The following is a 26,283-nucleotide window of genomic DNA, read 5'->3' as shown; positions in this document are numbered from 1 at the left end:
TGTATATGTATATGTATATGTATATGTATATGTATATGTATATGTATATGTATATGTATATGTATATGTATATGTATATGTATATGTATATGTATATGTATATGTATATGTATATGTATATGTATATGTATATGTATATGTATTGTATATGTATATGCATATGTATATGTATATGTATATGTATATGTATATGTATGTGTTTTTGCGTTTGCCTTTTTTGTTTTCGTTATGTGAGCTATTGTGTTGGTGTTTGCGTTTGAATTAATTTTAGGCTTAAGTTTTATTTTCTGTTATTTTTACGGTCGCGTTGTTTGCTTAATCTAAAACAGCACGTTTTTATTCCATGTCAACATAATACGATGGAAGGATTTTAGTCAACTCGTTCGCCTCCATTAATACTAATAGTTTCGCTGTCTGTCTATCTATCTATCTATCTGACAAGAACGCTCTAGAGAAAACACAAGGAAATTAAAAACATGCATAGTAATTCGAAAAACGAAGTATGACGTCGACACATTTAGCACAGAGTAGAAAATAATCTCAAGCCGGATAGTGCACACAGTAATATGACGTCATTGATTATCGAGTAAACATTCAATACAAAGGCAATTTGGTCTAATCTAAGTGGTTTGCGTGAAGAGTTTCTTTCATACAATTCTTCGGTTAAGGGCGAAGCCCCACCCCCGCGTAAGAACGTCTGAGCCCCCCCCCCCCCCCTCCTCAACTCAAAAGAAATTTCCTCATCTATACTCTATAATAAAATTACCGCCTAATTAATGTGTCTAATCCAAAAAGGTGTTTTTCTTGCAATTTCTTTAATGCAATTCTTCGCGTAGTGGCTATGCGCGACACCAGTGTTTCTTTCAGACTTTAATTTAGACTTTTTCCTCCCCGGAGAGGGGTGGGGGTACTTGAAATTTTTGGTGGCGGGGGTAGAATTTTCGGGGAGGGGGCGGACACTGGAAAAAGTATATAATTATATTTCGTTGAATGGGACGGTAAACATGTTTTTTTTGGGGGGTGGGGGGGGTGGGGGGGGTGGTGTGTGTGGGGGGGGGGGGGTGGGTGGGGGGGGGGGGGTGGGGTGGTGTGTGTGGGGGGGGTGGGGTGGTTTTAGTTTAGAGTTAAGAGACAGCACTATCAGCCTAGCGCCCGTTGTATCCTTCCTCAACGGGCCATTTTTCTCGTTAGAAAGACTTTAGGAACAACACTTACAACCAAACAGATAGACGCATTAAATAAAGCAATCACCCTCAACATCATAGTAAAATGAAATAATAGAACAGTAGATGACAACAGACTGTCAGCCACAGCTATCTTCACACAGTCGATTTGGACTACACGAAATAAGAAGAAGTTTGACCTTAAGAAATATACTGACGGAGACATCGACATTATCTATAAAAAAATTCATTAAAAAACGTTTTAATAACAAGCTTTTATGTACTAATGCACTAAAAAGTAAAAAATAAATTATACACTTATATTTAAATTACTATAAAGAAATGCGTGGGTCACTTTAGTACTTTAGTACCTATTGGATACCTTTACTAATATTTGAGAAATTAGTACATAAAAGCTTGTTATTAAAACGTTGTTTACAAATCTCGACGTTTTACACCTCACTGATACGGAAAAACATAATTTTGCAATCTTGTCCGTATGTCTGTGTGTCTGTCTGTCTGTGTGTGTGTGTGTGTGTGTCTGTCTGTCTGTCTGTCCGTGTGTAAACACGATTACTTGAGTACCGTTACAGCTAGGTTGATGAAATTTCATATATAAGTATTTTATCAAAATCGTAGATCTGTATCAACTTTTGAGCGATCTCCGATACCCGGAAGTGGTTCTTTTCCTACTTGGATTTTTTCAAAAGCCTATAACTTGAGTACTATTTTAGATAGATAAATAAAATTTCACATGTAAGTAAAAGATACAATTCTCTAACTTCTGTTAAATTTTGAGTAATTTCCGTTGACCGATTTCTCAATAAACTAATGTAAATTTTTAAAGCACTAATAATATTGCGCACTATTAAGCACTTTTTTATTTGGCGTTCACTTGGTATGCAATTCTTTTGTCTACGAGATTTTATTCTATTTTTAATACTTTAAGTATTTAAAATGGATTAAAAATCATGTCTATATCCCGAGTTCCCATCCCCTGTTATATTATACGAGCCGACCCGCAGCGTATCATACGCCGCTATTTAGTTGTTTTATTTTCCACTTTTCAGTAAATCATAATTTGTGAATTCGACAGTACCAATGCTGCCACTGAAAATATTTGCTTTGAAACACTACCTCCCCCTTTCCCCTAACCCCGACCCTACACCCCCCCCCCCCCCCCCCGTGAAAGCAGCCTCCTCTTAGTTATTTTTTAGTTACTTCCTGTAAGTTTAAAATCGAACTAAATTATATGCACCTAATAGAAACCCGGCTCTACGGCTCTACGATTTGTAAACATTTAGCTTTGTAAAAAATTTAGTGAACACCGCTCACCAGACAATGTTGGGGTGGGGTGGGGGTGGTAGTGATAGTGATAGAGAGAAAAAGAGGGGACTGCAAGGAGGAGCTTGCAGCTTGTTTTCTAACGGCTCCCTGAATAGAATTATTTATATAGATAAGAATATTCGAGAAAGTTTAGGGGAGATCACTCCCGGTTTATTATGAATTTTTTTTTTCAGTACTCTACATGTTTTATTTACAAAAGTGTTAAAAAGTAAAGTTTCCATTTCAAACCTGACGGTCTATGGGGCAAGTGAAGTAGAGTTCACTTGTTTCTGTGACCTCGGCATATGAAGAGATAGTGTGGTCAGCACTATGCCCAGCCGCTTTTACTTTCCCTAACGTGAGTTAGGTAACCATCAGAGTTGGGTGGACTCAGGGACGGTCTACTAACTTGAACCAGGATTCGAACCCGAGATTTACAAGCTAGCAGTCCAGCTCTCTACCGCTAGACCACTCCGTCCCACTACAATAGTGTTACATGACTAAAAACCATTGCGCGCCTACTGAACGTGATGGCGCAGCTATTGAACCTGATGGCGCAGCTATTGAACATGATGAAGAGTGTGGTGTGGTTGGATAGACATGCCTACTAATTCGGTCCAAATATTAATTAATTCATTAAAAATTAATTAGGCATCCAAGTAAGTCAAATTTAGTTTCAGATTGCATTGTCTTCATGTCTTGACCCACGTGCCAACTGTGAATCGTATCGGTCAAGTAGAAGTGTCCAAATTTTTGCTCCGGCGTTTCGATCTAGACAGACGGACGACAGACAGAGGAAGTGAGTTAAATAAAAGCTTGTAAAAAAAAACATAAAAAACGTTTTAATACCAAGCTTTTATGTAATAATGCACTAAAAAGTAGAAAATAAATTATAGACTACTATTTAAATAACTAAAAATAAAAGCGTGGGTCACTTTAGTACCTATTGGATACCTTCACTAATATTTGAGAAGAAACCCACGCTTTTCTTTATAGTAATTTAAATAGTAGTCTATAATTTATTTTCTACTTTTTAGTGCATTATTACATAAAAGCTTGGTATTAAATTGGTTTTTTTATGATTTTTTTTCCAGTACTTTGCATGTTTTATTTACAATAGAGTTACATGACTAAAAACCTTTGCGCGCCTATTGAACGTGATGGCGCAGCCATTGAACGTGATGACGCATCCAATTAAGTCGAATTTAATTTCAGATTGCATTGTCTTCATGTCTTGACTGACCCACGTGCCAACTGTAAATCGTATCGGTCAAGTAGAAGTGTACGAATTTTTCACTCCTGCGTTTCGATCTAGACTGACGACTGACAACAGACAGAGGAAGTGATTTAAACAAAAGCTTGTAAAAACATACCAAGACAAAGACTAGGGGCAGACGGCATTATCGGACAGTGAGATTAAGATTATAGTCTCATTACTATAATCGAAAGACGCTGACAGGAAAAAATAAATAATAATAATAAATTGAACGTTTTAGCAGGCCGGTACTAAATATAACGACTGTTGACAGAACCATTGTAGAGGGACACATGACCCACTTTCCCCTAAACCAAAAGGATACACTTCGATCTCTCTATTTTAATTTTAGTAATCCCCCCCCCTTGATTTTAAAATATTATTAAAGAATGCAGATCACAAGCCGAATGGGTCAGCACATCACTACACACACCGTACGTTCCAAACACGACACGGACAATGATTGAATCGCTCAACGCCTTGACAACGGAAATTTGTAAACATGTCAATAAAAAAGACGTCCAATGTAATACGCTTGAAAAGCTACATGTTTGTTGCTAGAAAGCATATTTTTCAACCAAAATTGAAAATTTAAAACATTTGTGAAATAAGTACAAATTGACTTTCGGTTTAATTAAATAAAAAATAATCAAACTAATAATTACTAGCAATATAATAGTAATTTGGCAAACACTTTTATTTTTTATTTGGATTAGCAAAGTTAGGGTGTTGTGGTGATAGAGGATGTTATTTTATTTAATTATAATACAATACTAGGATAAACACTACTGACCACGATTGTGTATTTTATCATGGAAAACAGTTGTTGTGAGTTTCATTATTTTACTCTGTCTCTCTTTAGTCACTCCGGTTGACTTCAAAGAACGGGTTGGGGTGGTTTTTTTTAAAATATTTGAATTGATGAAATAATTAAAACATTATTTTCAACGGCTTCTATTCAATACAAAAATATGAAAATGAGTGTAATCGATAGTTCTCAAAGAGCTTTAAGTTTTTAAAATGTAACTATAATTTTATCACTTGTCATATTTTAAAAAGATTTTTAAAAAGGTTAGTATAATTATCTAGCCTTTCCATGCCCATTCTTCTTCTTCTTCTACGTTTTTAATTTTAGTGCTGGAAGGGATCCCCTCCAACAGAATTTAGAATACATATCAACTAGTTATCATTGACTCCGATTTCAGCTTGCTTTTCTTTTTGGATTTGCTTCCATAGCCTTTGTACAACCAAGAACAAACTACAAGGCAGCAGTTATTTTTTTTTTGGAGTTGTCTCTCCTAGAAGAGTTCCTGTCCACAGCTAACCAGTCTCATCCATCCGAGGGTTCGAACTCGAGACTTTTCGGTTTAGCAACCATGAGCTTTAACGACTCGATCACGCCGACCCCTTCAAGCCTATTGAAAACCTACTGCTATGCCCTCCCCTTTACCCCAAACTTTTTCTCACCCCCACATTAAACCTAAGACAGCACAGTGGGGCGACGAATCTACACACCAGAACTAATGCTGGGCAATGACAATTAGGGGACAAAGCCCTACGGACCTGAAAAGTTATCAGCACCAGCCTCAGAAACCATGGACAAAAGAGCGACAATGACAAACTTGCACTATTAGAATACACAAGACACGACAAAAGAGACAAGGGAAGAAAATACATTTTGAGCGGGGCGTGCAGGTAAAAGTATATTTTGTCTATATAAATTGTTTTTTGTTCCGGTGGGGGGGGGGTTATGTTCTTCGGCTGAAAAAAGATTTATGAAATAAACCAATTTAAGATTACACAAATAAATTAGGCGGTAATGCCGGTGTTTTTATTATAGAGTATCAATGACGTCAGTACTATTGTGTATTTATTTCGGGCAATTGCATTTTAATTCGTTGTTTACTCGAGAATCAATGACGTCATATTATTATGTGTACTTTCTCGGATTTAGACTATTTCCTACTATATGTTTCATGTGACGTCACGTTTTGTTTTCCGTATTACTATGCATGTTTTATCTTTCCTTGTGTTTTCTCTATAGTAAGAGCGTTTCCAACAGATACACAGACAGCAAAACCATTATTATAGGACGAAAAAAATGGCCCGCTAAGGGATAGATGAAGCGAGAGCTAGGTTGATAGGTTGTCTTTTTCTCAACCAAGCGCCCGTTGTATATCTCCGTTAACGGGCCATTTATTTCGTAGATATAGTTTAATGTACAGCTGATGTCAATTGAAAGAGATTAAATTTTAATGAAATACAAACAAAAAAACACATAGAAATTGTATAATTTTTTGTCTATTTTTTTTGTTAAATATGTTTATGCATTTATGTGTATTCTTTACATAATATAGTTCTCTGCAATGGTATAATACTCTAGTATGAATTGAAAACATCTAGCATTCAAATATATAGTTCTTTATTTAAAGCATAAAATTTTTTATAACTATTGATTAAGAACTATCGGAACAGACCTAGTTTTTCTTAACAATCTAATGAAAATTTTTAAAAAAAAGCTCCTCTAGTCAGGATACACTGTTTATCCCTTTAAATTCTGTATAACCACATACGTGAAATCATGTAAATATTTACTATGCACACTTCTCAAATCATTTGGTTTAATTTAAAGTTTAAAATGAAATAAGGTATATTGCTGTTGCTGTGCTTGTTTTAATTTGTAAAATAAAATATTTTAGTTTTGTTTAAAAAAAAAGAAACACAGAATAAAAAAAATACGATGCAGTATTCATTCGAGCTTTGATATATATATATATATATATATATATATATATATATATATATATATATATATATATATATATATATATATATATATATATATATATATATATAAAAGACTTACTTCTTTATAGGTTTGTACATTTTTTCCAAAATTTTGCCGTTTAATATTTTTGTTGTTACAAGAAACCGTACAACAGTGCCATCTTCATTTGTTATCTTGTCGGAAAATTTCTGTTCCTAAACACAAAATATATAATGATATTATCAGTGGTGTAGTGGGGTGTCACCCGGTGCGGCACTTAATGGTGTCAACCCCCCCCCCCCAACCGTAATTTTTTAAATTGATATTTATTACGCAGGTGTATATGTATTCATATATATTTTTTGTATTTAATTTTTTTTACCTCACCCCGCCCCCTTCCTACATGGATCAACATATAAGTTATTACGATTCTCAACCAAATCGTTTACCTCAAGCATATTCTGCAACGTTGAGTTATTGTAACTTACCACTCACCCCCCCCCCTACCCCCACTCAAACCCAAGGCGATTGCTTTAAACTGTGCTCGGATATAATACTAACAATCGTAATCTATGGAAGGTTATAAATACAGCTTGCTGTAGCATGTTTTCTCTATTATTATTATTCCCTTGTCGGGAATTGTCGAATTTGCTTTAAAAAGACTATTTAACACTATTTATCATTTTCTATACATATTTTGCTCTTTTTTGCCTGTGGTCACATCCCTAAAGGGTTTCACACGGAGCGGTCCGCATCCCCCGCTCACCTCGCTACGCAATTGCATATTATCAATATATATATATATATATATATATATAATATATATATATATATATATATATATATATATATATATATATATATATATATATATATATATATTTATATATATATATATATATATATATATATATATATATATATATATATATATATATATATATATATATATATATATATATATATATATATATATATATATATACTAGGCATACTGCCTAGCTTCGCTTAGGTTTTCAAAAAAAAAAGAAATTGAATGATTAATTAATAGGTGATTGTCTGTTATGTTTAACTAGGCATGCTGCCCAGCTTCGCTTAGGCTTTCAAAAACATTGAGAATTCGAATGCTTAATTAATTCGCCCGAGGGTCGGTCTACGACCTCAGGAGTTATAAAGAGCTTCCTACGTGGACACGTTTTTTTCGATTTATAGCTTATATAAGGCGCCGGTCAGTCGAGGTCTGTTTTGACCCCCTCATCGTAGACCTTTAGGCCAACCGGCACCGGCCCCCGTGTTCAGTCGCCCCAAGGCAAAATCTTGCCAAATTTGAAGCGTCTGCGGCGCCGGGAAGTGCCCGATGTCGGGCACCCGACAACTTTTCTTCATATATTATAGAGATTAGTAAATTGCATAGATAAACAAAGATTTCCAAAGCAGTTCCTTTCTTTATAGTCTAAAATAGGAAGTCACATATAAAAAAAAAAAAATTAGGTTTGACTTGGTGTGTCTTGATCCAGCACCACCTGTCTGGTATCACTATCAAATACACTATCATTTCAGCTAATTAGGTACCTTTTAAAAAATGGAGAATAAAAGAAGTGTTTAAAATTCAAATTTCAAATTATTTTTTTACCCAAAATTTGCCAGTTTCATTGCTAAACAAACAAAGATTTCTATAAAACATTTAAGTCCTGAAAAAGTTTATTATAGAAATTTATTTTTGGAATAGATTCTACAGTAGATAGAGTCTAAATCTAGATCTAGAATAGATCTTAGCGACCTAGCGTCTACGTCAAGTTTTTGCTTAGATTTAGATCTAGTCTAGATCTAGAATCCAAATAGATAAAATAATTTTTTAAAGTTTAAGGCCGAGAATATCGTATTGTGTAGTCTACATTTCATAGCGTACATAGCTCTAAATCATATTTGAATGAAATAGTTCATTTTTTTAAATTCTAAACTCGGAAGATGACGTCATCAGTTGTGTGCTCTTTTTTTATTTAGTGTAAACAATAAGCGACGTCATTGTTAAATGCGTTCTTGTCCTAGTTTATACACTTTTCCGGTTGTATAAATAATACTGTTTCTCTACATTCGAATACGCCTTTATTTTTTATTTTTCTTCTTTAATTAAAATTGTGGTTATACATTTAAAACATCTAACATATTATTTTCAACAAAAGTCCGTATAAAGGTATCCATATATCGCTGCCGATTCTGACCTGATGTCCGGCGAAAATATTTTGCGGACAGAGAGAGAGAGAGAGAGAGAGAGAGAGAGAGAAGAGCGCATATGGCGTTTTATATATTAGGATAGGATGCTTAGGGTCTAAATTTATATACAGTGGAACAATTGTAAGTTACCGAAATATTGATGGAATATTCGCAAACTTATTAATAGCAAAGTTATTAGAACTGCAAGGGCTTTCTTAATAGTATTAATCAAATATTATATTAAATTACTTTCGCAGATAATTTTTACAATTTTAGTACAATGCAAAACTTAATTTATAACAAAATATATATTTAAACAATGCTATACTTTATGATTTTTGTTTTTTTCTTAAAAAGAGATTACGAAATATTTAAAAAATATTACATTAAAAAGTTACCTCCCCTATTAATAGACCCAAATGACCAAATCTCGTATAATGAGGATTTCACTCGCATTTATTTTTCGCCCTCTTGGAGGGCTTTAAGTGTGACTAACAGTTTTTCCATACGGCGTAGTCATCTTTAGAGGTGTATACAAAACAAATTAGCCAGATGTAAAGACGGTAAGTGCCCTAAAATTCGTTTTGAAATCACCCTCTGTTTTTCCCATAAAATACAAAGATTATATAGGAAAATACGACTGGTCAGTTTTGACCCATTTGACGAATTTTCCCGGACATGGCGAGTTTTTTGTGACACCCCGAGGCGTTCTCCTACCACCTCACAAAATTTCAAGGGGCGTCGTCGGAGGAATTTTTTTTTCGTAATATAGCCCAAATAAGGCGCCGGTCAGTCGAGGTCAGTTTTGACCCCCTCCTCGTAGACTTTTCAGCCAACCGTCAACGGCCCTCGTGTTCTATCGCCCCAAGGCACCATCGTGCCAAATTTGACGCGCCTGCGGCGCCGGGAAGTGCCCTGTCGGGCACCTGACCACTTTGCTTTATATATATAGACTAGGCATACTGCCTAGCTTCGCTTAGGTTTCCAAAAAAATGAGAAATTGAATGATTAATTAGTAGGTGATTGGCTGCTTTGTTGAATGCTTAGGGCCTAAATTTATACAGTGGAGTCATTGCGTGCCATCAAATTATTGATTGAATATTCGCAAACTTATTACTCGCGCGGTTATTAGAACTGCAAGGGGTTTCTTAATGGTATCAATGTAATATTATAATAAATTACTTTCGCAATAATTTTTACAATATCAGTACAATGCAAAACTTAATTTGTAACAAAATATTTATTTAAAACAATGCTATACTTTATGATTTTAGTTTTTTTTTTCTTAAAAAGAGATTACAAAATATTTAAAAAATATTACATTAAAAAGCTACCTCCCCTGTTAATAGACCAAATGACCAAATCTCGTATAATGAGGATTTCACTCGCGTTTATTTTTCGCCCTCTTGGAGGGCTTTTAAAATCACCCTCTGTTTTCCCCATAAAATACAAAGATTATATAGGGAAATACGACTTGTCAGGTTTGACCCATTTAACGAATTTTCCCGGACATGGTGAGTTTTTTGTGACACCCTAAGGCGTTCTCCTACCACCTCACAAAATTTCAAGGGGGGTCGTCTAAGGAAAATTTTTTTCGTAATATAGCCCATATAGGGCGCCGGTCAGTCGAGGTCAGTTTTGACCCCTTCTCCGTGAACTTTTCGACCAACCGTCAAAGTCGCTCGTGTTCTATCGCCCCAAGGCACCATCGTGCCAAATTTGACGCGACTGCGGCGCCGGGAAGTGCCCTATCGGGCACCCGACCACTTTGCTTTATATATATATATATATGTATATAAATATATATATATATATATATATATATATATATATATATATATATATATATATATATATATATATATATATTTATTTATTTATTTATATATATATATATATATATATATATATATATATATATATATATATATATATATATATATATATATATATATATATATGACTAAAACCATTGCGCACCCAAAGAACGTGAGGACACGTTTATAACAGTGCGGAATAGTTAATTAAAAATTATAATTGTTAAACAGGGCGTATATTAAATCTATGCTAATTATAATATTCCAACAATATTGTCCTCTTTCAATAATGTCCTCTGCAGATTTACATTCACGTTTTGATAATTATATTATTCCAACTATAATTCCCTTTTGGAGATTTTGCATTCACATTTTTGTATTAGCGTGAGTTAAATTTATTTTTAAATTACCTCCCCTGGCAACATTTCAAAACAGTTTAATTATTTAATTAATTATTTAATTCAACCCTACTGTTATTTAAATGCGTCAACTTTTTCTAGGAATCAAAACAAAAATGATATTTGACCTTGATCCGTTTAATATGTATTAGCAATGTGCGTGTATTTAATATGTTCTTTACGTTATTCAAAAGAGTATAAATAGTGGCAACTATAAAATAAATTTAAGTCGTTATATAAAAAACCTTACTCTATTTCATATATTAAGACACTGCGATGCAAGTAAAAAGCAACTAAATGCGATGTGTTTACTTTTATAGTTCTAAAATCTACAGCGAGGACTGACACACTACCAGCCCACTTTTATATATATATATATATATATATATATATATATATATATATATATATATATATATATATATATATATATATATATATATATATATATATATATATATATATCCTTATGTATAAAAGACCATGTGCGCACTTCTCTCTCTCTCTCTCTCTCTCTTTCTCTCTCTCTCTGTTCGCAAAATGTTTTCGCAAGATATCACATTAGAATCATCAACGATATATGGAGAACTTAATACAGACTTTTGTTGAAAATAATATGGTAGATGTTTTAAATGTATGAACAAAATTTTATTTAAAGAAGAAAAATAAAAAATAAATGCATATTTGAATGTAGAAAAACAGTTTTAATTATGCAACAGGAATAATGTTTATAGTTACAAAAAGGAATGCACGAAACAATGACGTCACATGCCATATATACATATATACATATGTACATATATACATATATACATTTATTCATATGAACATATGTACATATATACATATATACATATATACATATATACATATATACGTATGTACATATATACTAGGCAAAAGACATATTGACATATTGACATATAAACATATAGACATATAGATATTTACACAAATACACATGTACACATAGTCACCTATACACATATATAAAATTACATATATACACATATGCACATACACATATACACATATAGACCCATAGACATACATATATAGACATATAGACATATATACATATACATATAGACATCTATATATATATATATATATATATATATATATATATATATATATATATATATATATAGAGGCCTATATATACATTACAAATGCATTACATGTACATTACATATACATCATTTTTTATGGTCGCCTGAAGGGCTAAGACCATTTATGTTTCAGGCGGTTTACTTGTTCCGACCAGTATAAATCAGTTAACTAAACAAATGTTTGATTTAGTGCAGCTACAGTTGTGTTAAATAGAGAGGTAGTTGTTTAAAATGTAAGTAAACAGTTACATCACAACAATATATATATATATATATATATATATATATATATATATATATATATATATATATATATATATATATATATATACATATTATGAATCGCTCTCTATGTTATATTTCTGCGAAAAAGCTGATATCTTTTTTTATGTTATAATGTAATAAGCTAGTGTTTTAGTGTGTTCATGTTAAATTTATTTCGGTTACCGTTTGTTAATTAATGAACAAAGCGACTGACCGAGGAACCTCCAACTCTTGTATTTGTAATTGGGGTTCTTATTAGAGGCCGTCTTTGCAGATTCCTTGTCCCATTGGGGTAGATGAACATTCCTCCGTCGAAACTCCCGGCGAAGATTTGAAGATAGTTGGCATACGACTGGCCATCGACATTAGCTGCATTTGCTGCATGAAATATTAAAGTTATAAAGTAATTGTTTGAACAGTTTATTAAAGCTGTATCGATTTTATTAGGAAGAAAAATTTTATTACTTTAGCTTTCTAATATCATTTACTTTATTTAATTAATAATTTTGATTTAGACTCATTTATTTAAGGTTTAATATTAGCTTTAGCAACGGATAACGATGATAGGTTACATCTTAAGCTGTTGTCCAATAGATAACTTTATAAACTGTTTATGGTGCGCTGTTATTTTTTGGGTTGAAAGTATGCTTAGAGCTTTTGTTAAAAATATACTTATGTATCAAATTTTGTCCATCTAACTGAAACTGTACTCAGGTTAGCTTATTTTCAGATAAAAAGAATAAAGAATCACTTCCGAAAGTAACTCGAAAATTTTAAAAAGCTATTAAGGTAAAACTTTTTTTTTTGAAAGAAAATTACATATAGCATCTAATGATTAAGTTTCTTCTACGTAATTGAAAGGGTAATCGAGAAAAAAAAAGAAAGAAATAATAATTTTTAGATGTGGTAAAACTGACTTACACACAGCAGAAAAAGCATTACAAAGTGTTAAACAGATCAGGAATTTCTTCATCTTGATTTTCTAAATGTCAAAGACAAAAATTTCAAAATATATATATTTAGTGAGAGAAAAAATTTCAATACATCTATCTATCTATATACTACTAAAAGTCAAGTTTGTTTACATGTTTGAATATTTATTTGTTTTTTTGTTTGTTTCTTTGCCTGATTGACTATCTCGCATGGTTGCACTCATCGTGGAAAGCTGTAAAATAGTATGTAGGTAGAGAAAATTTTTTGTTTTAAGACAGACTGTTAATCACACATTTATTTAAAGACGTTAATTAATTTATTGATTTATTCATACGCAGAGTAACCCATTTTTTTTAAAAAGTTTAGAACGACCACTACACTCGGCGGGACCGTGACGTCACAGTTTTTTGTTTACTCTTTAGTACAATAAAATGGCGGCGTCTATCGAAGAAAATTGTGTTCCCATTCAAAAGTTTAACGCGTTCTAAATCTAATTTTCTGTCGGTCATAACTTTAACAATACGTCCGTTTGCTGTATTTATTACGTTCCAACACTTATATCAATTTTAAACTGTCTTTTTCATTTAGTTTTACGATAAATTTCTCTAGATCTACAATTTGCCCAAGAAAGTTATTTATATATTTAGATCTAGTATCTAGAATCTAGGTCAAATCAAAGATTTTTTAGTTATAAATACAATCAAAAAAAAAAAACGAGACTTAAGCAAACCAGTCGTAGATCTAGAATATAGATAATTCTGTCTAGATTTAGATAATAATGAGTTTCTATATACTAAAATATTTTAGACCTTTATTATTTTGTATAAATCTTTGTTTCGACTATGCAAATTTTGAAATGCTGGATGCGGGCCTATTTGCGTAGCTTAAGATTCATACGCGGCTTCGATGCCGGTAATTTTGCTAAATTATAAACGTAAATTCTAAATATAGCTCAGTCGTAGATCTAAAATATAGTTAATTTTCTATCTAGATTTAGATAATAATGATTTTCTATATACTAAACTATTTTAGACCTTTATTATTTTATATAAATCGTTGTTTAGAATACGGTAATTTTGAAATGCTAGCTCCGGGCCTATTAGCGTAGCTAATGATTAGATCTAGATCTAGATTCTAGATCTAGCAAGAAAAACTAAACTTAAGACTTAAGCAAGCGAGTCGTAGAATCTAGATCTAGATAATTCTATCTAGATCTAGATAATTTCAGACCTTCTTTATTTTATATAAATCTTTGTTTGGCTAATTTAAGATAAAATTCAATTTGAAAGTTACTGCTACTAGACTTAGTTCTAGATCTATGCGCGTAAATCAAGTTGCATAAGGAGACTCAAAGTATAGTATAAAAATTCACTTGTGACGTCACGAGTAAATAGCTAAGTTGGTAGTGTAGTCGGCTCTCATGCGGGTGTCACAGGTTCTTGACCAATATGTCAATGATATTTTTTTTTTCAATTTTTTTTTTAGATGTGAATGATAAAGTTGCCTATCTGAACTTGGCAGGATACAGGGCAGGTGAAGTAGAGTTCATCTGTTTCTTTGTCCTAAGCATATGAAAAGATAGTGTTGTCAGAGACATGCTCGGCTGCAATCGTTTTTTAAACGATAAAAACATGTTGTCTGAGACTTGGCGAGACACTGGGCAGGTGAAGTAGAGTTGAGTAGGTCACCTGTGACGTCAGTATATGAAGGGATAGTCCGAAATCGGTGTTTTCGGTGTTTTTAAAAGATAAAAAACATATTTTGGAATGTGGCGTCTGCTTTTTGTGACGATAAGTGACACTGTAGTAGCGTAGCGAGGAGAGGGGGGGGGAACATATGTCCCCAGGCGCCGACCTTAGGGGGTGCCAAAATGGGTTGGAAAAATAAATTGAAAGGTTGAGGGGGGTGCAAATCGAAAGTTTGATTGGGGGGGGGGGGTTCAAATCGAAATCTTGAGGGGGGTTGCACATCAAAAGTTTGGAGGGGGGTTGAAAATCGAAATCCTTTTGGGGGGGGGGTGGGGTTTCAAATCGAAAAGTTTGTCCCCGGGCGCCGGGAAGGTTTGCTATGCCTCTGAGTGACAGACGTGATGTTTTTTGATGGATGACCCCCGAAACCCACAGTTATCCAAGGGATGACGGGTAGTCTAGTAAAGTATAAGGCTAAGGGTGTATTCCAAACACGCACGAATTTAGGTTTTATCTTGACGCTAAAGTGCGCAAAAGTTCGCACCCTTTTACACCCAAATTTGGTGTTGTATTTACTTTAAAGTCAGTCATTTGATATTTGAATGATTTTCTTGCTGTAAAGAATGTTCTTATGGAAATTCTGGTTTTCTTTGTTATTATTTCAAGACCTTCTTGAAAAAGGCAAGTCAAGTTTGAATAACTATGACAATTTTCTTAAATAAGATTTGCAGGTTACTGGAAATAAGCCGTCCGGCTTAATTTACCTCCATCCATACTGCAAGACATTTTATTTAGATCTAGATCTAGTCACCTAGATCTAGATCTAGAATCTAAATCTTCGTTAACGATCCATTGTTTTGACATTATTAGAGTTAAGTTTTTGTCCTAAAGTGTTAATTTATTCTACCTAAAGATTTAGACTTATGATTATTGTTAAAATATAATGGTTGAGAATTTACTTTGTAAGTTGCTTTTTTTTTCATAGCTGCAGGATTATAATCGGTGGCAATGCTTTCACCCAATGAGTGTTGTCGTTACAAAACATCATCCGCAAACTTAACATTTACTCCCATTCATGCTTTCACTTGAACACTTTTATTTCCCGCCTTACTAACAGTTCTAACTTGTTTTTTTTTTAAATGAACTCAATGATTAATAAACCGGTAGTGATCTCCCCTAAACTTTCTCGAATATTCTTATATGAATAAACAGGGGTTGGCAACTCTATGTCTATGTCCTGAGTTGCCATCCCTCGTAGTTTTATTTTAGAATATTCGAGAAAGTTTAGGAGAGATCACTCCCGGTTTATAAAGATTTACAACATCGATGACAATATTTGGTTTTGACTATACAGTCTTTTTAATAGATTGCGTGTCGACTCAAGGTGTTCTAATAGATATTCTTACATTCTATTTAATGTATCCTAAATTCTACATATTGTTTTTGTTTCCTCGCCAGCATTGTTTGGATACTCCACTGCCGCGCCAACACCTATAACCACACCAATCCCATCCACAACCACACCCCAACCAACCACAACCACTACACCCACGTCCACCACAACAACACCCCAACCAACCACAACCACTACACCCACGCCCACCACCACAACCACGACACCCACCACGACACCCCAACCAACCACAACCACTACACCCACGCCCACCACCACAACCACGACACCCACCACAACCACCACGACACCCACCACAACCACAACCACCACGACGCCAAAGCCAACCACGACAACTACGCCAACGACCACAATTACGACAACCACAACTACAGCTGGTAAGAGATATTTTAGAATTAAGAACTACTTACATTAATTGAACTGATATATATATATATATATATATATATATATATATATATATATATATATATATATATATATATATATATATATATATATATATATATATATGCGTGTGTGTGTGTGTGTGTGTATCGCTCCCCTAGGACTAAACTGTTCAAATCCCACTTTTTAAAAAAAAATGTTCACAAGATTTTAAAGCTTTGTTTTCCTAAATATTTCCTTATAACTCACTTCGTGAAATAAACTATTTGTTTTATTATGGTTCGAGTTACGTCCAAATATTTCTTGACTTTATGCTTTGGTGGATTAAAACACATAAAATAAACCGGGAGTGATCTCCCCTAAACTTTCTCGAATATTCTTATTTAAAATAACAGGGGATGGGAACTCGGGCTATAGACATGATTTTTAATCCATTTTAAATACTTAAAGTTTAAAAAAAAAAATTCATAAAAAACGTTTTTTAACAAGCTTTTATGTAATGATGCACTAAAAAGTAGAAAATAAATTATACACTACTATTTAAATTACAATAAAGAAAAGCGTGGGTCACTTTAGTACTTTAGTACCTATTTGATACCTTTACTAATATTTGAGAAGAGACCCACGCTTTTCTTTATAGTAATTTAAATAGTAGTGTATAATTTATTTTCTACTTTTTAGTGTATCATTACATAAAAGCTTGTTATTAAAACGTTTTTATGAATTTTTTTTTCAGTGCTTTACATGTTTTATTTACAATAGTGTGACATGACTAAAAACCATTGCGCGTCTATTGAACGTGATGGCGCAGCTATTAAACCTGATGGCTGCAGCTATTGAACGTGATGACGCGTGTGGTGTAGTTGGATAGACATGCCTACTAATTGGGTCCAAGTAGAACTGTCCGAATTTTCACTCATACTTTTCGATCTAGAATGACGACAGACAGACTTTCGACTGACGACTGACGACAGAGGAAGTGAGTTAATAAAAGCTTGTAAAAATAGAATAAAATCTCGTAGACAAATTAATTGCACACCAAGTGAACGCCAAATAAAAAAGTGCATAATAGTGCGCAATATTATTAGTACTTTAAAAATTTACATTTGTTTTTTGAGAAACCGGAAGTAGCGTAAATTACTACTTCCGTTCAACGGAAATTACTCAAAATTTTGCAGAAGATAGTGAATTAGATCTGTTACTTACATGTGAAATTTCATTTATCTATCTGAAATAGTACTCAAGTTATAGGCTTTTGAAAAATTTAAAGTAGGAAAAGTACCACTTCCGTTTATCGGAAATCGCTCAAAAGTTGATACGGATCTACGATTTTGATAAAATACTTATATATGAAATTTCATCAACCTAGCTTTAACGGTACTCAAGTTATCGTGTTTACGCACGGACACACACACACACACACACAAACACACACAGACAGACACACACAGACATACGGACAAGATTGCAAAATTATGTTTTTCGGTATCAGTGAGGTGTAAAACGTCGAGATTTGTAAAAATGTCGATTTTTTTTTTTGCAATATTACAAGATTTTCTGTATACTTCGTGTATACGAGAAAGTAAAAAGGATGAACTCAACGATTAAAAAAGATGAACTCCACGATTTAAAAAGATCAACTTTTTTTAAACAATTTTTTTTCAATTTGGCCTTCATAGCAGTTCTAGGAATAGCTATAAAAAATGTTATCTTCAAAAAAATAAACCGGGAGTGATCTCCTCTAGACTTTCTCGAATATTCTTATATAAAACAACAGGGGATGGCAACTCGGGATATAGATCTAGTATATATTAAAACCGATGCTATTTTGATAAGAAGTGCAAGATAAGCAACATTCTAAACAAGAAAAAAAAATAATCTAACTATATAAAAAGCAAAGTATGTATGTGTGTCTGCGTGTCTGTCTTTTATGCATTACTACAACTTTCATCCAATCGCAATGAAACTTTAGGAAGTTGTCCAGAATAATCCAGGTGAGGTTTCTGCGAAAAAGATTTTTCAAATTCGCAGGGACGGTGCCCCGACAGTGCGCGATTTGTTTTTTCTCTATATACGGTATATAAAAAATAAAAGTCGATTGCGGTTCGACATTATTCATCCGATCGCCATGATAATTTAGGGAATTGAATGGACACTCTAGGGGAGGTTTCAGCAAAAGAATATCTTTTAATTTCACAATGGCGGCGCCCCGGGAGGGTGCGCTTTTTCTCTATATACAGTATATAAAAAATAAAAGTCAGATGTAGCTCAAAACCGTTCATCCGCGTGCCATGAAAATTTGAGAAGCTTATAAGAAAACTCCAGTGGAGGTTTCTGCCTAAAAGGAAATTTCAAATTCGCAGGGGTGGTCTAATATAAACATTGTAAATTTGGTGAAAAACGATAAGTATCTTCAAAACAATGTTTTGGAACTACCGCTCTGTATATCTGGCTCACATTTTCGCATAGAGCTGAGTGAATAAATAGGCATTATGGATAAACTATCGGTCAGCCTCTTTCTTCGCACGGCGAGGGCTAAAAAGTGACCACGAGTGAAATTATCCTTATATGAGCTATTAAAAAAAATTCCCCACATAGGATCTCTTTAAAAACTCTTGGATATCTACATCTGCTCTAGGAGTTCGGGAAAATATAGAGCTACCGTCGGGAAAATTTTGGAACAATGTTTTAACTGACCAGAGGCCATATTCCCTTATATAAACATAGTACTGTTTTTGTAAAAATAAATAAATAAATTAAAAAATCTGGAAGTACAAACCCTATCATAACTCCTGAGGTCGTAGATATACCTTCGGGGGTTACTTTATATTAGGCGTTATCTTCGGGAAAATTCTTGAACGGCTTTAGAACTTACGGGTCCGAATTCCTTATATAAACTTTGTTAATTTTGATAAAAAACGAAGACTATTTTCAAAACAATGTTTTGGAACTTTGGCTCTGAACATCTGGCTCATTTTTTCCACAAACCTGGGTAAATGAATCGGTTTTATGGATATAGTGTCGGTCAGACTCTGCTTGCACGAAGAGGGCTAAAAATTACCGCGAGTGAAATTCTCCTCACTGGCATGGGCGGGTGATGAGTACCAACTTCCTTATTTCCGAGTCTAAAGATTTAATACTTGGCTAATAGTTATAACTCAAAGAGTTAAGCATAAATTTTTTTTTTAATTTTTTAAATCCTCCGTTGCCATGGTGACGGCGGCCATATTGGATTTTATTGACGATTTTTAAATGGAAATAACTCAAAAATGGGTTGTACAAATTTCATGAAAACTTAATATAGTCTGCAGACACGTGTGTTTAAGACTTCTGATCGATTATATTTTTTAAAAGGAAAACAATTTTTTTTTTACTTTTTTTTTCGATACATCACTGTAAAAATGTCATTATTTCGTCCAATTTTTTTTTACTATTTCAGCAATAAAAATTTTATTTTTACAAAAATTCCAAAAGTGTTCTATCAGTTTTATTTTGACATATATACAGAGTAACTGGAGCAAATTTAGTTCAGTTCTGTTAATTATTAACAAAGTTATTTCAACAATTGTACACAAAAACATCAAACTGAGAAAAACGCAAAAAACCAACAAAAAGTTGCAAAAAATGAAAATTTACCGCTGTATGTCACTAAAATCGGCCACATTTATAGCCTGAAGTATGGTGGTGCTGAATATATTCCTTCTGAGCTTGTTTAGCTGATAGTTTTCTTTTTTTCTGGCGCTCTTTGTTTTACCTAGAGCTGTAGAAAAGCTGTTGTCAAGGCGTCTTTTTTGGCGTCCTTCACTGAGTCTTCGACTATGGTTTCCTTCTTTTGGCAGCAATGCCATAGCATGCCTGGGCCCAAAATTGAATTATGCTATCGCAGAAACAGCAGTATATTTTGCATGGTCTCATGTCTAAAGCCAATTATGATAAGACGATGTCTTTGTTTATTGTGAATGGCCTTGTTCTGGATTCTTTTGCAGTTGTATATTTACGTTTACAACATTTTTATTACTGCCACACCATGCTTGAAGCAAACCATTTACACTTTTTTTTATCCATAGTAGCCACTACATCACAGTGGGCGAGGAAATGTATTGATATTATCAAGAAGCAAATCTCAGTCGACAATAGTTCTGCATGGCTATGGTTTACAATTAGCACTACCAGTACTAGATGTAACAGTGCTTTCTTCTGTCTGTAAAAACTGTGTCTTACATTGCCGCAGTTTCTTAGTAAATGTGCATATTACATCTGCACCAGTGCTTGTCTGAATAGTGCTAGATTGAGTAGAGGCAGCTGCAATCAGTTGCATTCGGACTTGCCCTTGCTTTAGTAAATTAGTTAGATGTGTGTATCTATTTTTAGCGAGTGTTTTGTTCTACCCATTATCGAAAGAGAAACAAATTAAATCGTCTCACTGCTCAGAAGCTTAGAGACACAAAACTAGATCAAACTTAGCAACGCGCTGAAACTAAGGGAATGTTTACTTCCGAAGCGAAACGACCAACCGTTAACTAGCTTCCGCCGTTGAATGCCAATGAAAAAAATTGAGGTAAAAAATTTGCATACCGGAAAAACCCGACTGAGTAAAATAAACAGCTTTATGACGTAGAAAAATAATCACATTAAAATGGGTATTTTGATTGGTCCTTTAATTTTAAAACAAATAAAGAAAGGAGGTCACGGCCTTTCCATTGATATAAAACACATTAGGTTTCCGCGAAGCCTAATAGTACTTTACTAGGTAAATGAAATGGCTATTTTTACCAAAAAATTAAACAAATGAACCAGGTTTTTCATAAATAAATACTGTTTTTAGGGTCATAACAATGTCATTTTTAGATTCAACGATGGTTGTTCTGTATAGAATTGATCAAGTAAAAGTGGGAAATCGATGATTTAGTGGATTTATGACGAAAAGTACACCCGCCCATACCCTTACATAGGCTATATATTTTGTGAGGTCGTAGACCGACCCTGGAGTGTAATAAAAAACTTTATTCCTGTCGGAAAAAACATTATGGTCGATACATTTGTTCAGATGCCGTATTTTCTTATATAAGCATAGCAACCGTTGGTAAAAATTGTAAAAAAAAAAACGACGTCAATCGTTCAATTTACAATGGAAGTAGATTATTAAAATAAATATTTTTCAAACTATTTTATACTATTTAAAACATAAACAGAAAATGACGAAGTATAGCATTATTTTCAGTAAACAAGTAAATTGTAAATTAAATTATGTATCCTAACCTAATTGTAAAAATTAATTTTGTAAGTCATTGTAATATAAGTTATGAGTTATACTGTTTAGGGAACCTCTGCAGTTTTATTACATTTCGAGTAATAAATTGCGATGTTCCCACCAATATCTCTGAAAACGGACTACAAATAACAAACAAACAACAACAACAATTTCTCTAAAATTAGCATTACTGTTTAAATGAAAGCACTCCACATATCAGCCAATCACTAATTAATTAAGCATTCAAATTCTCAAATGTTTTTAAAAACCTAAGCGAATCTAGGCAGTATGCCTAGTAAAAAATAATGTCAATACGGTTTGACACCGTCCCGGATGGCCATGAAGCTGTGGGGAGTTGATTAAAACAATGCAGGAAAGGGTGCTGGAAAAAATCTTTTTTTAATTTAGCAAGGGCGGCGCCACGGGAGGGTGCGATTTTTCTCTCTATACGGTTTATAAAAGATAAAAGTCAAAAGCGGTCTGACATCTTTCTTCCGAGTGCTATAAAACTTTAAGGATTTGATGAAAATACTCCAGGGATATGATTTGATATGAGCGGCGCCCAGGAGGGTGCGATTTCCGTCAATACAAAATGTTGTGCCCAGATTTCCAGAGCGGCTATATAACCACTTTGCTTCTGTTAACCGTGCGTCCTGCATAGCGGGTAAGGGGTACTACTGAATTCAGCGTTAAAACTTCGACAGGCGCCCCATAGATTGCACGATCCGAAGCGCCCCGAGTTCCCCTGCTAGCACTATAGCAAGGAAGTGTAATCGGGGGCTCCTTTGAGCGCCCTCTACGTCCCTGACACATATGTGGTCACTGAAGTATGTTCTACCTCATTATTTCAGTGAGTGATTAACGTACACTCAAGGTTTTCATGCGTTAGTGTAGGTAAATCCGTGTCCAAATATTTATGATACAATCGCAGGCATTGTTTACAATTAAATAACAAACTTTTTAGAAAACAAGGTAACGAGTCTAAGAAACTATGGATAGGTAACGCAGTGATGAAACCCTTCTTATATATTCCTTCAGACTTTCTTGTATCCCATGCGGCAACGCGCGGGGACGGGTATGTTAGAATAAAATAAATTCAGATGAAAGAGCAAAATATTAGATTTAGCGTGTTAGTGTGTGTGTGTGTATAAGTGTGTTTGTAGTTGCATGTTTGTATGTGTTGCTGTGTGTTATGTGTGTACGTGTGTGTGAGCGTTAGTGTGTTAGTGAGTGTGTGTGCGTGAGCGTGCGCAAGTGTGCGTGCGCGTCTTCGTCTCTGTATGCTAGTGTGTGTTTGTGTGTCTCTGTGTTCGTCTGTTCGTGTTTGTGTTTGTTTTTATTAATATGTGTGAAGGTGTTTTTTAGTATGTCACACTATGTATATAAGTTAGTGTGTTTAAGTATGTCACACTATGGGTGTATGTTAGTGTGTTAATGTGTGTGTATGTGTGTGTATGTGTATTTGTATATGTGTGTTTTTATGTGTTTGTGTGTGTAAATATATATGTGTAGATAAGTGTGTTAGTGTTTATAGTGAGTTAGTTTTTGTGTGTGGATTTTTTAGTGTGTGTTAGTGTATGTTCCGGTTCGTGGGTGTTAGTGTGTGTTGATGTGTATGTGTGTGTTTGTTGATGAGTACGTGTCAGTGTGTTCGTGTGTGTGTATGTGCTAGTGAGTGTTAATGTAGGTATGTGTGTTGGTGTGCTGCGTTTTCGTACGTTTCTGTGTGTGTTATTTTGTGTTAGTCTGTTAGTTTGTGATAGTGTGTAGTTGTAGGAGAGTGCGTTTTTGTATGTTTTCGTGTGTTAGTGTGTGTGTGTGTTAGTGAGTTAGTGTATGTGTGTGTTTGTGTGGGTGTGTTGTTGTCGTTCAGTGTGGTTAGTGTGTGTTACTGTGTGTGCGGTTGTGTTTGTAAGTATTCGTGTATTTGGGCGTGTAAGTGTGTGTGTGTGTTAATGTTTGTAACTATCAATGTGTTTATGTGTCTTAGTGTGTGAGTGTTAGTGTGTGTGTGTGTATTCGCATGTGTGTAAATGTGTTAGTGTGTGTGATTTAGTGTAATTGTATTAATGTGTATTAGATTGTGTGTGTGTGTTAATGTTTGTTAGAGTTAGTTTGTGTGTGTGTTTGTGTTAATATATTTGAAGGTATTAGTGTGTCTTGGTGTGTCTAAGTATGTGTGTTTGTTAGAGGGTGTAAATGTGTGTGGGTTTGTATATGTGTATGACTAAATATGTGTGTGTTTTTAGTGTGTCATTTAGTGTGTGTTTGATTGAATTTATTAGTGTGTTAGTTTTAGTGTGTTTTTATTTGTGTGTGTCTGCTGTGTGTGTTAGTGTGAGTGCATTACTGTGTGTGTGCGCGTATATGTGCGTGTGTGTATGTGTGTGCGCGCATATATGTGTATTAGTATATGTTTGTTAGTGTTTGTATTGTGTGTGTGTTGCATTTTTACCGCTGAATATCGTTTTACCCGTTACCAGCAATTCAGGACACACAATTGACGGATACTAAGTGCTAATATATCCGTTCTGGCATTCTGGGCCCCTAACTGTTTATTAATAAAAATAAGAACCTTTCCGATTTATTGTTTATTACTACTTAATATGTTAATGCCTCAGATAGATTTTAAAACTGAGGTTGCAGGACAAAGTCCCAAACAAAGAACTATGGAGAAAGACAAGGCAGGAGGCTATTACAATGCAAATAAGAAGAAGGAAGAGGCGCTCGGTGGGACACACACTGCGAAAGTCTCTCCCAAATGTGACACGCCAGGCGCTTGAGTGGAACCCCCAGGGAATGCGGAAGAGAAGGCGCCCAAGAGAGGCCTGGAGGTGGAGGCTTCTCGAAGAATAGACGCCACAAGAGATGTCTTAGGAGATTGCAAAATTAATAGCCGGGGATCCGACTGTTTAAAGAATGGCAATAAGTCATGGAAGTAGTGTGATCGTTAGCCTACCAGTCAAACTAAAGTTAATATTTTAAAAAATATTTTTCTACGCAACAGTGCGTGTTAGTTAATGTAGAACAATCACTGTTATTGTAGACATGATTTTTTTTACAAAAAGCCCCATCAAGGTGCGCGAAAAACGTAATTCATGAAAAAAAATGTATTGTTTTTTTGTGTTGGATTTCGGACCCGTAATCGGCTGCCTCCCCCCCCCCCATCGACCCCCCCCCCCCCACTTCCGCATTGCAGGTGTCTGGTAGTTCCGCCATTGCGGTAAACTGGGGAGGGAGTGGGGGATATTAACCATACCAGTCCATATTTTAAAATAAAGGTATACTCAACAAACTCGAAAAGCTTAATTGCAATCCGATAAAATATTTAATAATGCTTAAAAATATATAAACAGAATAACAGATAAATCAACCACACACACATACAGACGTATATAGGTAGAGAAACGTATTAAAAGCTCATTGTAAGCAGCATTACTGAATTATTCAAAGTCGAGGTTAAGAAATTAGACTGCTAACTAGCTGTACGGTCTAGTTGTCTACATCGAATTTGTGACACAGTAAGAAAAAGGGACTGGTAAAAAAGGCCACTTTCCAAGTTAGTGAGGGGGTGGCGTTTTTTCAACAACGTAAATATTTTGGTCTAAACGGAGGGGGATGGGGCGCAAAATTGATAGTTCGCCCGGGCGCCAGAACGGGTAGCTACGCCTCTGGCCGTGTGACTCAACAGATGACACATCAGCAACATTTTAGTTTTCCAGGATTCAGGTTAGAAATTTTTAAAAACAAATGCGTAAATGATATGAATAAATTACAAGTATACTTACAGATCAGTTGATGTTGTTTGACCAGCTTTTTGTTTTAAAAGGTTTGTCTCTCCTTTTTTTTTTTAACAGTGAGGATCAGCCTAAATCTTGGACTGTGGTGTGCACGCTATCAACGATGAGCTTGCGCGCCGACTGTGTGAGAGCTCCACTGACAATGAATTCATACCATTCAGTGTTGCCACGCCCTGGTAAACGAGTAGCCAATCGTATCATTACATCTTAACCAACCTTGCATCATTGTCGACGTGGCTGTTTCTCGCTGAATAACTCCATTAGACGTCATCCTCAAAGGCGTTGTGTTAAGGAGGGAACAGTCCCTATACCACAGAGCTACTAACAAAGCCTGTTTACGAAACGAAGTGTTGTGTACATATTATATGAGATAAAGAACATAAATAGTTTAAAATCATGTATGCTAAAAACTATACGAAAACCTTAGATACGACTTTCAGACAAGGAAGCGCAACAGCAGTTTCAAGAGATGGAAGGGAAGACTGAAAGAGGTT

General features: G+C 34.4%; 1 protein-coding gene across 1 annotated transcript; it reads right to left on the bottom strand.

Moving 5' to 3' along the window:
• Window positions 1-6,610: 6,610 nt before the first annotated feature.
• LOC131927606 (uncharacterized) lies at window positions 6,611-25,910 on the bottom strand (the record flags this gene model as incomplete). The annotated part of the gene is made up of 4 exons (XM_059283316.1): window positions 25,778-25,910; window positions 13,238-13,298; window positions 12,531-12,694; window positions 6,611-6,726 (listed from the first exon to the last, which is right to left on the bottom strand). Coding segments are annotated over exons 2-4 (332 nt in total), but the record flags the coding sequence as incomplete, so codon positions are not given.
• Between the last annotated feature and the right edge of the window lie 373 nt (window positions 25,911-26,283).

This window comes from Physella acuta, unplaced genomic scaffold (assembly GCF_028476545.2).
Source record: "Physella acuta isolate Inbredline_101_S28 unplaced genomic scaffold, ASM2847654v3 ptg001423l, whole genome shotgun sequence".
Lineage (NCBI taxonomy): Eukaryota > Metazoa > Mollusca > Gastropoda > Physidae > Physella > Physella acuta.
This window is presented reverse-complemented; position numbering and strand designations above follow the sequence as displayed.